General features: G+C 46.7%; 1 protein-coding gene across 3 annotated transcripts in view; it reads left to right on the top strand.

Annotated features, from left to right (window-relative positions):
• Window positions 1–13,088, top strand: part of TLL2 (tolloid like 2) — a 153,765-nt gene that overhangs the window by 95,004 nt on the left and 45,673 nt on the right. For 2 of the 3 annotated variants that reach the window (XM_024253817.3, XM_054522710.2), the window contains 4 exons: window positions 681–859; window positions 2,323–2,428; window positions 10,074–10,198; window positions 12,889–13,004. In XM_024253817.3, the coding sequence (XP_024109585.3) occupies window positions 681–859; window positions 2,323–2,428; window positions 10,074–10,198; window positions 12,889–13,004 (526 nt within the window). The remainder of the gene's footprint in view (window positions 1–680; window positions 860–2,322; window positions 2,429–10,073; window positions 10,199–12,888; window positions 13,005–13,088) is intronic. The other variant, XM_054522711.2, reaches the window with a different exon arrangement.

The following is a 13,088-nucleotide window of genomic DNA, read 5'->3' as shown; positions in this document are numbered from 1 at the left end:
TATAGACACTCATCTGCCTCCTTCCCCTGACTCTTCTCCTTTTCATTAAAAATGGCCCAGCAGGGACTCCAGCACCTTGCAGGTGGAGGGGTGGAGTATGGTATGGACTTTATGTCAGAGAGAGACCATATCTTTTGTCGGCTTTTCAAGAAGATTCATAACCACAAAAAGCTCAAGAACCATTTTTGGAGGGAATTTCTGCATTGGGTCATTGGGTGGGAAGTTGGACAATGAGAGCACTTTCACCTCTGAAATTCTGTTTCTTTTCTTTTTTTTTTTGAGATGGTGTTTCACTCTTGTTATGAAGGCTGGAGTGCAGTGGCATGATCTTGGCTCACTGAATCTCTGCCTCCGGGGTTCAAGCAGTTCTCCTGCCTCAACCTCCCAAGTAGCTGTGATTACAGGCACACGCCACCACACCTGACTAATTTTTGTATTTTCAGTAGAGACAGGGTTTCACCATGTTGGCCAGGCAGGTCTCAAACTCCTGACCTCAGGTGATCCACCCACCTCGGCCTCTCAAAGTTCTGGGATTACAGGCGTGAGCCACTGCACCCGGCCTGAAATTCTGTTTCTTTTACATGCACACACGCACACACATACAGAGTGGGAGGGGGGACTTGCCTCTTGCTCTGAATGTCTTCTGACCTGCTGACGTGGGTATTCCCGCAATTGTCCAGCTGTTGCTCCTATGTTGGGCGCCGAGGAGGAGGCCCACAGGCCATATCCATTGGGAAGAACTGTGACAAGTTTGGCATTGTGGCTCACGAGCTGGGCCATGTGGTTGGGTTTTGGCATGAACACACCCGGCCAGACAGAGACCAACATGTCACCATCATCAGGGAAAACATCCAGCCAGGTAAGGAGGCCTGTGTGGAGTCTGGAAGGCACCAGTTGAGAAGGTGGCAACCTCAGGGACAGGAGGGAGGGAAGGAGGGGACTTGCTGGAAGCTGAGCAATGCTAATTGCTGAATAGGAGCAATGACTCTATTGTGGAGGCCCTTCTCACCAGTATGACCACTGTCGCTCTGTGATTTCCTGGGAGGTCATCTGCCATAGCTTGTAGGTTGGAGCAGAAGCAAAATGATTTTCCATGTTTTAAAGGACATTGAAATCTAACTCCATTTCCTGAAAGGAACACGGTCGACCAGAACACTGTTACAGCATCAGCGCTGATAAGCCAAAAAAAAAAAAAAAGAGTTCTCCTGGCTGCTTTTATGAGTTATTTTTGCTGACTTAGGCAACATATTTTCTGAAACTGAAATACAATTAGGACATGAACACATGTAAAAACAGTGTTTTTGCCTCGAAACATTCTGCCCCAAGGCAGATAAAGTATCTAGATTAAAAAAAAATACTTTCTTATGTCAAATAATTTTATATGCAAGTTAATATTGAGCATGAAAGTAGCTAGTTGAAGAATATGATTGCCTTACAAATGCTTTAGAGAATCTGAATTGTGAGCTATTTAGGATTGAACTTAACTGTCTGATTCATTTTCTTTTGTTTCTTCGAATTGCAAGATCAGGTTTTTGTTTGTTTGTTTTGTTTTTTTGTTTGTTTGAGACGGAGTCTCACTCTTGCTGCCCAGGCTGGAGTGCAGTGGCGTGATCTTGGCTCACTGCAACCTCCGCCTCCTGGGTTCAAACGATTCTCCTGCCTCAGCCTCCCGAGTAGCTGGGATTACAGGTGCCCACCACCACGCCCAGCTAATTTTTGTCCTTTTTTTTTGAGACGGAGTCTCGCTCTGTCGCCCAGGCTGGAGTGTAGTGGTGCGATCTCGGCTCACTGCAAGCTCTGTCTCCTGGGTTCACGCCATTCTCCTGCCGCAGCCTCCCAAACAGCTGGGACTACAGGCGCTTGCCGCCACGCCAGGCTAGTTTTTTGTATTTTTAGTAGAGACGGGGTTTCGCCATGTTGGCCAGGCTGGTCTCGAACTCCTGACCTCAGGCGATCCACCCACCTTGGCCTCCCAAAGTGCTGGAATTACAGGTGTGAGCCACAGCACCTGGCCCAGAGTTTTTTATTTTTATTTTTTATTTTTTGCGGGGGCAAGCAAGTTGATAACTAATCTGTCTGCAAACTTACTTTAAGAGGTTTGAGTGGCATTTGGGGATAGGTCTTGGGTGGTGGGGTTGGGAGAACACAGGGCTTGCTGGAAGTTTCAAATTTCTAATTGTTAAAAACAACAAGAACCACTACAAGCCCTGTTATTTGACTGATTGGGCCAAGAGAGCCCTGGGAAGTTGTTACGGGCCCTCCTTCTCCTTCCTCTGCCTCCTTTCAGGTTTTCAAAGGGCTTAACACAGTGTTGTGTCACAGGTCAGGAGTATAATTTCTTAAAAATGGAAGCTGGGGAAGTGAGCTCTCTGGGAGAGACATACGACTTTGACAGCATCATGCACTACGCCCGGAACACCTTCTCAAGGTCGGAATCTATGCTTTTGCCTCGTCTATGTTTTACTGTGCCTGCGGCAGGCTTGGGTCAGATTCCTGGAGGTCTGCGGAGAGTGGGTCTCTGCATGCTTCTAGCACGGCTGGCCTGTCTGTCCTTGAAATACAGTGGCCTCTGGGCTGCAGTGAAATATAATCTAATCAGGTTCCCGTTAATAAGATTGAATCCCATTGTGAAGCTAGCATTCCATCATGCCCTAATGTCACAAGCAGCAAACTGGAAAAGGGAAATTATCGAGAGGTTGGCTGGGATAATAACTTAGAGGCTCCGTGTCAAATTTCCAGTGGGTGGGGGGAGTCTTTTGTAGAAGCATGGTGGTGCTCACCAATCCTCCTAGCAGAGGTTTGGTTTATTGGAAACTAGCCGGTGTCAGGGCTGGGAGGGCTGTAAATCATCGATTCATTTTAGAGGTGAAGACAATGAGGCTCCAGCCAGCTCTCAGATGCACAGGTAGCTGAGGACTGGAGTGAGAGCAAGAATCCAGGTTCCCACCTGCAGGTCACAGATGATGGAAGCTGCTGTATTCAAGTAGGGCTGGGCCGTTTATTTATGGCTGGCATGGGCAGGGTCTGTTCTGATGAGCTGTTCTGATGTGCTGTGCCTAGCAGACATTAAAGATTTTCAGTATTGTCCCTGCTTCTAGACCCTGTAAGTGCTTTGTGTGCAGAAGTTTTTCCCTACTTGTCCCAGTTTTGTAGTTCTTTCCACCCTTGAATTAAAGGAGGCACGGGGAACAAATATTTTCTCTCTTGGCACTTTCTCTTCAGTTTCCTGTTAAAACCAGCTGTTTGCTCGTTTATTTATTTAGTCATTTCCCCAAAAGGATATGTGGTGACTTCCAATATACACATGGGATAACAAAGATAAATAATAGGTGAGAAAACTGGGGGAAAGGAGAAGGAAAAAATATGGCTAGAAAGCTAAGTTGAGGCCCAGAATAAGTTTAGTGCTCAGAGTATATGCTGTGAGGTCATGTACACTTGGTTAGAGTTGGCAGCAAATCCTGCCCTGTGCTTCCTAGCAGTCACAGCAAAGAGGGAAATAATCCATTCCATGAGTCTCCATGTCCATAAAGATGAAAGGGATTCATTTGCTCAGAAAACATATGGCTCTTGGGAGTGAAAGGGACACTGTTTGCCAAGGGCTCCTTGGTTCTTGGGTAAGGCTGCCGAAAGCATCCTGTTGATGAGTTTGTTGATAGGACTATGGGAGAAATCCTCTAAATCTCAGCATCCCAAGTTCTCAGGGGGTACTGTTCCTCCGGCCACACAACTGCTTTAGTCATGATCTCTATCCTGCACCTAGACATGAGCTCTAATGGGTGGAGTTGTGTTAAAGCTGGCATCTTTGACAGCACTTGGGAGTGGTGTGAAATTGACCCTTCCTGGCCTCTTTGACCTTCTCCTGGCTCTTTTCCAAAGATAGTAAAAAAAACATGGTGTGATGAAGAGACCACCGAACTGAGAGGGAGAAGCTGGGTTCTAGTCATAGTTCTCCTGTGACCCTTGCCTTTGAGGGAGGCAGACAGTAATTAGGGGCAGCTGTGTGATGGTTAAATCTCCACCTCCACAGGCCTTGGTTTCATTGTGAGAGGGTTGGACTAGATGTTCTCTGAGCCCCTTCCAGCTCCAACCTTTCATGTTGCAATTTCTCAGTCTGGTGCAGATGGGTGAGGGGTTGACAGATATGATCTCATTCACTGCCATACAGGAAATCTGAAACTGGAAGGGCCTCCTCTTCCAGATTAGGAAACTGAGACATTGAGGGATCCACCCTGAGGCTGTGTGCAGGGAGTCTCAGGACGCCAGTGCAGCGTGCAAATATCCAAGGGGGAGGCGATGCTTGGGTCTTGGGGTAGGCTGATTCACCTGTTTGGTAAATGGTGCAAGGAATAGCCAAAAGCCCACCCCATCATCCAGGAGTTACAGGCTGCTACTAGAGACCAAGTATCAATTTTGTCAGGGAATCTATGTCAAGTTGGCCCAAGGGAGAAGCTTTTTCCTTGGGTCTTGTTTCTGTAGCTGCCATACCTCTTCATATTGCTTTTTAATTTATCTATTAATAATTATTAATTTATATATTCATATTAATTTATATATTCAATTTATATATTCATATAATTTATATATTCAAATGAAATCAATATCATTTAATTTATTAATAATTATTGATTTATAAATTCATATATTAATTTATATATTCATATATACATACATATATTCATATGTATATATTCATATATACATACATATATATTCATATGTATATATTCATATACATTTATATGTATCTGTTGTATTCCCTTCTCTGGCAGTAGACTGAGATCCTTGAGGACAGAGACTATCTCATTCTCTTCCAGTCCCCAGCACCCAACATAGTGCCTGGCACCTAGTAGGTATTCAATAGACATATGCTAAATGAATACGTTAATGAATGAGTTCAAAGGGGCCAGGAGGACCTGCAATGTTGGGGAATAGGTGAGGGTAGAAATTTCCATTATGCTCATTGCAGTTCTTTCCATGTGCTCACCAATGCGATGGCTACTTTATTAAGGTGAATCTATAAGTCTGTACCATGTAGGGCATTTGTGTGCTGTAGGAACTGCACTGCCTTCTCATCGCCTGCTCTGTGCCAGGCACTGCACAAGCTCTGGAGCCAGAGGCCAGGACAGGATGCAGGCAGAGGATCTTCCAGCACCAGCGTTTCTTTTCTTGTCTTTCTTTTTGAAATATATATGTGTATTTTTTTTTTCTAGGATTGCTAGCTCATAATGCCATGCCTTTTGTCCCTCAGGGGATAACCATTTCTAATGCTATTGTCAGTGTGAACCATCAGCCCAGACCAGTGGAAATCCATGGGCCAAACCCATGAAATAAAAATTCCTCATCAAAATTCCCCAGAATCTCTACGAGGGAGATCAGCAGGGGCAGCACACGGGAGGATGGGCAGCTAGGAGCAGAGCAGCTCGCCGAAGGCAGGCAGCCCCTCCTGCTACTGTTACATTAGCTACTGCTGCAGAGCAATTGACCCCCAAGCGTAGTGACTTAAAACAGCAGCTTATTATTTTTGATGATACTGTGGGTTAGTTAGTCAGGTTTGTTCTTCTCTGGTCTTTCCTGGGATCACTCACAGCAACAGTCATCTGACAGATTGATTGGGCTGGGGAGTCCAGGATGACCAGTCACACGCCTGGCACTTGGTGCTGCCTGTTCATGCCCCTCTGTTCTCTCTGGGAGCCCCTTGGTTCTCCTTCATGTGGCCTCTCATCCTCCAGTAGGCTAGACCAAGCTTTACACTGCATGGGGACTCAGAGTTCCAAGAGGGCAAGCGGGGAAGCTGCAAGCCTCTTAAGGCCCCAGCTCTGGAACTTGCATGACATCACTTCTGCCACATTCTATTGGTCAAAGCAAGCCACAAGGCCAGCCCCAAACTCAAGCGAGTGGAGAAATAGATTGCACCTCTTACTGGGAGGTATGGCACGTTGCAGTAGGATATGGCTGTTAGGAGGAGTGATTTTTGATTTTAACAATCTGCCACTGCTACCTTCTCACCTCTGCCCCAGAGTTCAGAATGGTTTCAGCAAATCTGTTTTGTTGCAGTTGGATAACTGCATGGTCCTTTCTGCCAACTTTTTACCTGGATTTTCGGAAAACAATTTTGTTCACTAGGTTTTTACTGGGGGCTTTTCTATGGGCATTTTGTCAATAGTTTCCCCACTCCCACCTCCATGCCATTACTTCTGGTCACAAAGACCCTGAAGCTGGCCTGTACCTCATGTTGGATTCTGTAAAAGAGCAGAATAGAGCCCATGGAACATATGCTGACCTGGGGAGGTGGGCAAATGCTATACCCTGCTGATGGGAAACTCAATCCTTGTGTCTCTTTACGATTGAGCTGTCTCCTTCCAACTTTATTCTCTCTAGTTTATTGCAGTTCTTCTCCCCTCCCCCTTGGTTGGACCCAGGCTGTGGGGAGCGGTCTCTTTGGAGGTTTTGCTGGGCAAAGATCCAGGAGATGAGGAGACAGTTCTCTTGTACAGGGGCCTCTTTGTTTCAGAACTCAGAGCTGACAGTTTTATTCCCTGAGGCATCTGCTGAACTCTGTCTTGGTTTAGCAGAATGTCAATGCTAAGAGTTGTCCTACATGAAAGAGGGAAGGAACGTCACCGCTGTGGTTTACACAGGGGACGGCTCTTGTAGTAAACAGCTGGAAGCTCTTGCTGGCAGCTTAGGATATGCAAGGGAGGACATCCAGCACCAAAGAGCGATCTGAGTGTGAGCCAGTGTTGTTCCTGATGTTTTGGTTTTTGAAGTCTGCAATGTTCTTAGCTCTATAATTTAATACATCACAAGGCCTACTGTTCCTTGAGCAGCAGGAAACACTGGCTGGAAGGAGAAGGATTCCCAGAAGTGAGCTCCAGGCCTGCCTCTCCATGACTAGCTCTGGGCCCTGGGAAAGTCACTAAGCTCTGCAGGCTCAGTCTTCTCCCCTGTAGAGTGAGAGCTCTTGTGATAATGGCACCTGACTCCTAGGGTATTATGAAGATGAAATGAAATGGTGCAGGGAAAGTGCCCAGTGCAGGGCCTGGCACATCAGAAAGTCCTAGGAACAATGAGTAAGTGCAAGAACATGGCCTCTATGCCCCAGGCCCACTGGCAAAGTCATCTACATGATGTGGCCAGGTAGCGTGGGGTGCTTAGAGACTGTGTGATCCTTATGCTTGTGCTGCAGAATTCCTTTCTGCAAGGGAACCAAGAAAATAATTACAAAAGGACACACCTTTCATTAGGGCAGAAGTGCCTGTTTTTGGAGTAGCTAATGATTGAATTTAGGATTTTCCACAGAGTCATCACTTGTGGTTTAAAATGTGTTAAAGTCAGTGAGGGAGGCCAAGGATTCCACTAAAGTTTCTCTACAGGAGTCCAGACTCAGAAATGAGGCTATGGGAGCTAGAGAAAGACAGGTCAAGGGTTACATGTTGGGTACAGAGATGCTGAAAAGGAAATCAGCAGATGATCTAGACTCCCACAGGCTAAGGTTGGAACGTGAGCTTGAAATCTGGTTTAGAAAAAAAAAGTCTGCACAAAAACAAAAAGATAACAAGTGATGTAACCAGGAAGAACCAGGAGTAATAGATATTTTCTAATGTAGTGCAGAATTTAGGGAAATAGAAACAGTGCTTGAAAGAGACAGAGAGAGAGAGAGAGAGAGCGAGCGAGCATGCACAGCTAATAGCTAGGTGACATATGTACATTTTCGCTTCCATTTTGGATGTAAAAAACTATTTTGCAAAGTTTTTAAAAGACAGTGCTTTATCCTGGTTGCATAATTTAATTCAAGAAGCATTTTTTGAGGTCTGCTGTGCTCTAGTTTCTAAGGACAGAGATAAAACACCCAGTCTCTCTGCTTGAGGAACTTACTTTTAGCAAAGAAGAAAAATACCATCACTCCTTAAAAAAGAAATACAGTATGATAAGAAGAGACTACACAAATGATTAAGACCCAGAGCAGGGAATGATAAACTCCAGACGGGAGGAGTAGAAAAGGCTTGGGGAAGGCATTTAATAGAGAAAGACATCTGATGGGGTTTTGGAGAATGAATAGGAGTTTGCAAATAGACAAAAAAACAGAGGGCATGGGCAGCCTGGGGAGCGGATAGCATGTGCGAGGGCATATTTGGGGCCTACAAGGAGCTTAGTGTTGCTTAAAATAATGACATATGCTTTATTCTTGTTAAGTATTCTTTTGGTTATGGGATTAAAGAGTCAGGCTGGAGAGGAAGGCAGAAGTCAGTGAGCAAACAGCCTAGAGATCCAAGTGGTGACTGGAAGTTGGTGAAAGGTTCTAAGCAAAGAAGGCACGTGCCTCCCCTTGCATTTTGGGATGATTCCATTGCAGCATTGTGGCCAAGGGGAGCAGTAGAGTAGAAGTGGCTGAGTCTACAGGGAGGGAGGCCAGTTAAGAAGCTACTGGAAAGAGTTCAGGAATGGAGTGTTGATCACTTGAGCTATGGCAATGGTCTGGGAACGAGGAGGAGGGTATGGGTTCAAGGGGTGCAAAAAAGGTATAGTGGACAGGACCTGGCTCCTGGTTTGGTAGGAGAGTGTGAGGAAGAGGGAGGAGCTGAGAATGCCCTCAGATTCAGGCTCAGGAGACAAGGATCATGGAGTGAGCAAGAGAAGGATGGAATTGTGATAAATTTTGTTTTGAGCATGTTGGATATAAGAGGCCTATAGGGCAGTCCAGAGGAGGTGTTACGAGGCATCTGGGGCTCAGCAGAGGATCCTGGGCTGGAAACAGAGGATTAGCTGTAAGGCTGCAGATGATGGTTAAAAGCCATAGGAGCAGATGGAACATGGAGAGAGAGGACAGAGGGAGAGGGCAGAAACCCAAGGGGCATCATTGAAGGGGAAGCAGAAGCGGTTCTTGTCTCACTGCTCAGAGAGAGCCGTGGCCTGGACCCAGGGAGAAGACAGTGAGGAGGGAGGAGGGCATCGGAGGTCAGTGCTGGAGAGAGGGCAGACGGAGATTGGAAGGTGTCTACTGGCAGATGAGTGGTGACCATTGCGATGGGGTCAGATCACAGTTGGATTGAGAAGTGAATCAGAGGTGAGCAGTTGGGGAATGGAGACAATACTTTCTAGAAACTTGGTTAAGAAGGGAAGGAAAAAAACAAGGTGGTGACTGGAGGAGGCGCTGATTCAAGGAGAGGCCAAACCTCCAGGAGAGGCCCCAGATAGAGGGTCTGGAAGCAGAAGAGGAGGCTCAGAGCTGGCAGCAGACAAGGCAGCAGGCAGGGTGTAAACCATGCCCACAACAGGGCCAGTGCTCAACTGGCAACCTGATTTCCACTTGTCTAGTTTAGAAATGGAGCTGTCATTAGATTTCAGTCAAGTAGGAGTAGAATAAGATGTTAGAGATAGAAGGAGTTGCCATGACCATCTCAACAAATTTCTTATTGTTTAGTGGGGTAAACTGAGATTTAGAGAGGCTCAGAGAGGGGAAGGGTCTTGTCCAAGCACACGCAGGCCTAGTGTAGAAATCTCTAGTCCAGGGCTTTTTTCACTACTTCTTGTTCTCTGCATTTATCTCATTTTCCATCTGATTTCCCTCTTACCAGCAGGGCCTTCAAACTGGGACCACCAATTCATCAACCTGCACTTGCTGACCAGCCCCTGAGAGTCTCACATTGGACCAGTTCCCAAGCTCTCCCTGGGGTGGCTCCAGGACTTAACTACACACAGTACTTCCCAATGCACAGCTGCAGGGGGCGCCACTCACACCGTGGTCTCTCCGGGGTCAGGACCTGTCAGGGCTTCATGAAAATGCTCAGGACACATCCCTAAGGAAGCTCCTGGGCTACCGCACTAGGGCATATTTTTACACTTGGCAGAGTCATCTTCCCACTGGAAAGCGAGTAGGCAGCTGATGAGATGGAATGTGAAAATGCTAGCATGAGCGAAGGAAACCTCTTCAGTCATGCCAGCCCGGGAGAGGCAGGCCAAGGGGCAGGAATGTTTATGGGGTTATGGGCAAGGGAATGAAGCCTAGAAATCCCAGCACAGACAGCCTGATGGCCTTGACTTTTCTTTTTCTCTGTCTTTTTTCATTCCTGTAGAGGAGTTTTCTTAGACACCATCCTTCCCCGTCGAGATGACAATGGCGTCAGGCCAACCATTGGTCAGCGTGTGCGGCTCAGTCAGGGAGACATAGCTCAAGCCCGGAAGCTGTACAAATGCCCAGGTAACTATGAGCTGTGGGGACTGCCAGCTCCTCCCTAGCATCTCCAAAGCACAGTCCCTGTGCCGGGAAAACAACTTGGGGGACCTAAAGGGACTATTCCTTGGCAGCTTTAATTTCTGGTGTCCTGGTAGGAGGTGCTAGGCAGTATAGAAAGGTGACATGGTGACAGGCAGTGAAGGGAATAATGGGTCTTAGAGTCCACAGGCGATTTCATGAGAGGCTTCAGACTTCTCTGGCAAAGCCTTTGTGTCCAGAAGGGGAAGAAGGCATAACAGAACAACAGTAAATAGGGGTGTACTGCAGTGTGCACCCCATAACAGTAAGAGCACCTCTCCTTTCTCTGGGACTAGGGGATGTGGGTTTGGAAAAACAATAACCAAGCTGGATTTTGCAGGAAGACAAAGAGTGAGGGAGAATGCTTTTGGGAGGATGGCTGTCAGTTTCCCAAATGCTGCAAGGTGGAGGGCGTCTCAGTGCTATTAACGAGCTTGTTGCTTTGGTCTTGGGGCTTTCCTGGCCATCCAAGGTGCTGGTCAGTGGCCAGGAGTCTGCCATTGAAGATGGGACAATACACTGGGATTGGAGCAAATGCCCGTCCCCCGGCCCATTTGGAAGCGTTCCTTCCCCTTGGATTTGTCCCGTTTGTGTTCCATCCCCTTGGCTTCAGCATCATCATCATATGCACACCATCTGAGCTCTTCTAGATCCCTTTCAGCTCTTGAGCCTCAATGTAAAGCACTGGTTGTGGCAGCTGAGTTTTTACTACTGATGGGTCAGAATCCATTTCAGTGGTTTTAGGAGGATAGAAGGAAGTTCCATTACCAATAGCCTTTCCCAAACTTCCAAACCAGACACAGAGTTAGATCATGGGATGAAGTATTTGAAGTGAGGACCATCTTAGAAAATCTGGACTGTCACATTACCTTACTGAGCAGGACCCGAGGGATGCAAAGGGCTGTGTGGGGCTTGCTTCCTCAAGAAACTTTAGAAAATATGTCCATCCAGCTATTAGTCATCTGGGGGCATGTTAGGGCTGAAATACAGGACACACATATCATATAACCTTGCTGAATTGAATGGGAAACCTTATAGCATACCCTGGGAAATGCCATCGTATTTATTCAGTTATAATGTTTATGCTGCTTACTTCCCAAAAGGATTCACAGCAAAATACCGTGGAGCCACACAGTAATGTATCTGTTCTTGCAGAATGTTGATGATTATTCTAAAATAATTTCCATGGAACCCTTGGGGGTGTTGACTGCCAGGCATAATCCTCATGATGCCTGGCAGTTGTTCAGTAACGTGATATTGAAGTCCCGACATCCAGGATTTCCTGAGGCCGATAATGGGCGGTTCTCCACATACCCCTTCTTGCAGCTCCAAAAAATATGGAGCTTCCAGTAGTTCCGAGCAGTAACTGAAAGCTCAGTCAGTCGCCATGCAGAGGTTGAACTGCATGTAAGGAAAAGATGCCTAAGGATGCTGGATCTCCATGTTAGGGTTGGCCACATAAGAGGACGGGCTCTCAGCAAACCAGTGTCTTTGTCTTTAGAGTCTGAATCCCCAGGCATTAGAGAAATACAAAACCTGTAGTTTCCAAGGATTCATACAGGTACCCTTCATTTGTGAGGACAAATTAGGGGAAATACTTTTCACATACATAAAGACTAGGTTCTAGACTCATAACCAACCCTCAAACATTCAAGGGCAGAATAGCCTGCTACAGAAGATTCCAGCTCCCTATGCCTCTGCATTTTTTTGTTTTCTTGACTGCTTGATAGTTCTTTCAGAGATAAGTAGCAGAAAAAGAAGAGTAAAGATTTAAACTAACAGCTGAAATAAGTTTCAAAGCATTTTTTTCTTTTTGTCTTACCTACTTGCACTTTTTTTTTTTTTTTTTTTTTGAGACAGGGTCTCACTCTGTCACCCAGACTGGAGACTGGAGTGCAGTGGTGCAATCTCGGCTCACCGCACTCTCCACCTCCCAGCCTCCCAGGCTCAAGTGATTCTCCTGCCTCAGCCTCCCAAGTAGCTGGGATTACAGGTGCACGCCACTACCACCCAGCTAATTTTTGTATTTTTAGTAGAGATGGGGTTTCACCATGTTGGCCAGGCTGGTCTCGAACTCCTGACCTCAAATGATCCACCCGCCTTGGCCTCCCAAAGTGCTGAGATTACAGGCGTGAGCCACCGCGCCTGGCCTCTACTTGCATTTTCATGTTCTCTCTGCCACCGATATTATTATTAGCAATAATAATGGCATTATATATGAAGCACTCACTACATGCCAAGCACTGAGCTGATCCATTTCATGTAATGCACACGATTTCACCAACCCTCTCAGGTAGGTCCTGCCCATCTTACAGATAAGAAAACTAAGGTCCAGCAAGTCTAGGAAACTTGCCCAAGCCACACAGCTGGCCAGAGAGCTAAGATTCATGACCTCTAGGCCATGCTCAGTCCTGAGAGCCTCAGAAGAAATTCCTGGGCGTTCCTTTTTGGCTCCCAGGTCCTACTTGTGCTTTTGTTAGCCAGAAAACATCAATCTGCTTGCTACACTTCTCACCAACCTGTTCCGAGGGCTTTGGCTGGTAAAGGGGTATGTTTACTCCGCTGTCCTGTGCGGGAGCTGCTTGGGCTGGGAGAGGTGCATATGCCACATCACAGTTGTGATTTTGCTTGTGCAGCGTGTGGGGAGACCCTGCAGGACACAACAGGAAACTTTTCTGCACCTGGTTTCCCAAATGGGTACCCATCTTACTCCCACTGCGTCTGGAGGATCTCGGTCACCCCAGGGGAAAAGGTAGGTGGGAAGCCCCCTCGGCAAATGGGATGGCACTCCTTGAGGTGAGGTGATGAGGGTGAGGTGGGAGGAATTCTTATTGTT

The sequence above is a fragment of the Pongo abelii genome, chromosome 8 (genome assembly GCF_028885655.2).
Source record: "Pongo abelii isolate AG06213 chromosome 8, NHGRI_mPonAbe1-v2.0_pri, whole genome shotgun sequence".
In the NCBI taxonomy this organism is placed as follows: domain Eukaryota; kingdom Metazoa; phylum Chordata; class Mammalia; order Primates; family Hominidae; genus Pongo; species Pongo abelii.
Note: the sequence above shows the minus strand (reverse complement) of the source record. Positions and strands in the feature narration are given on the sequence as shown.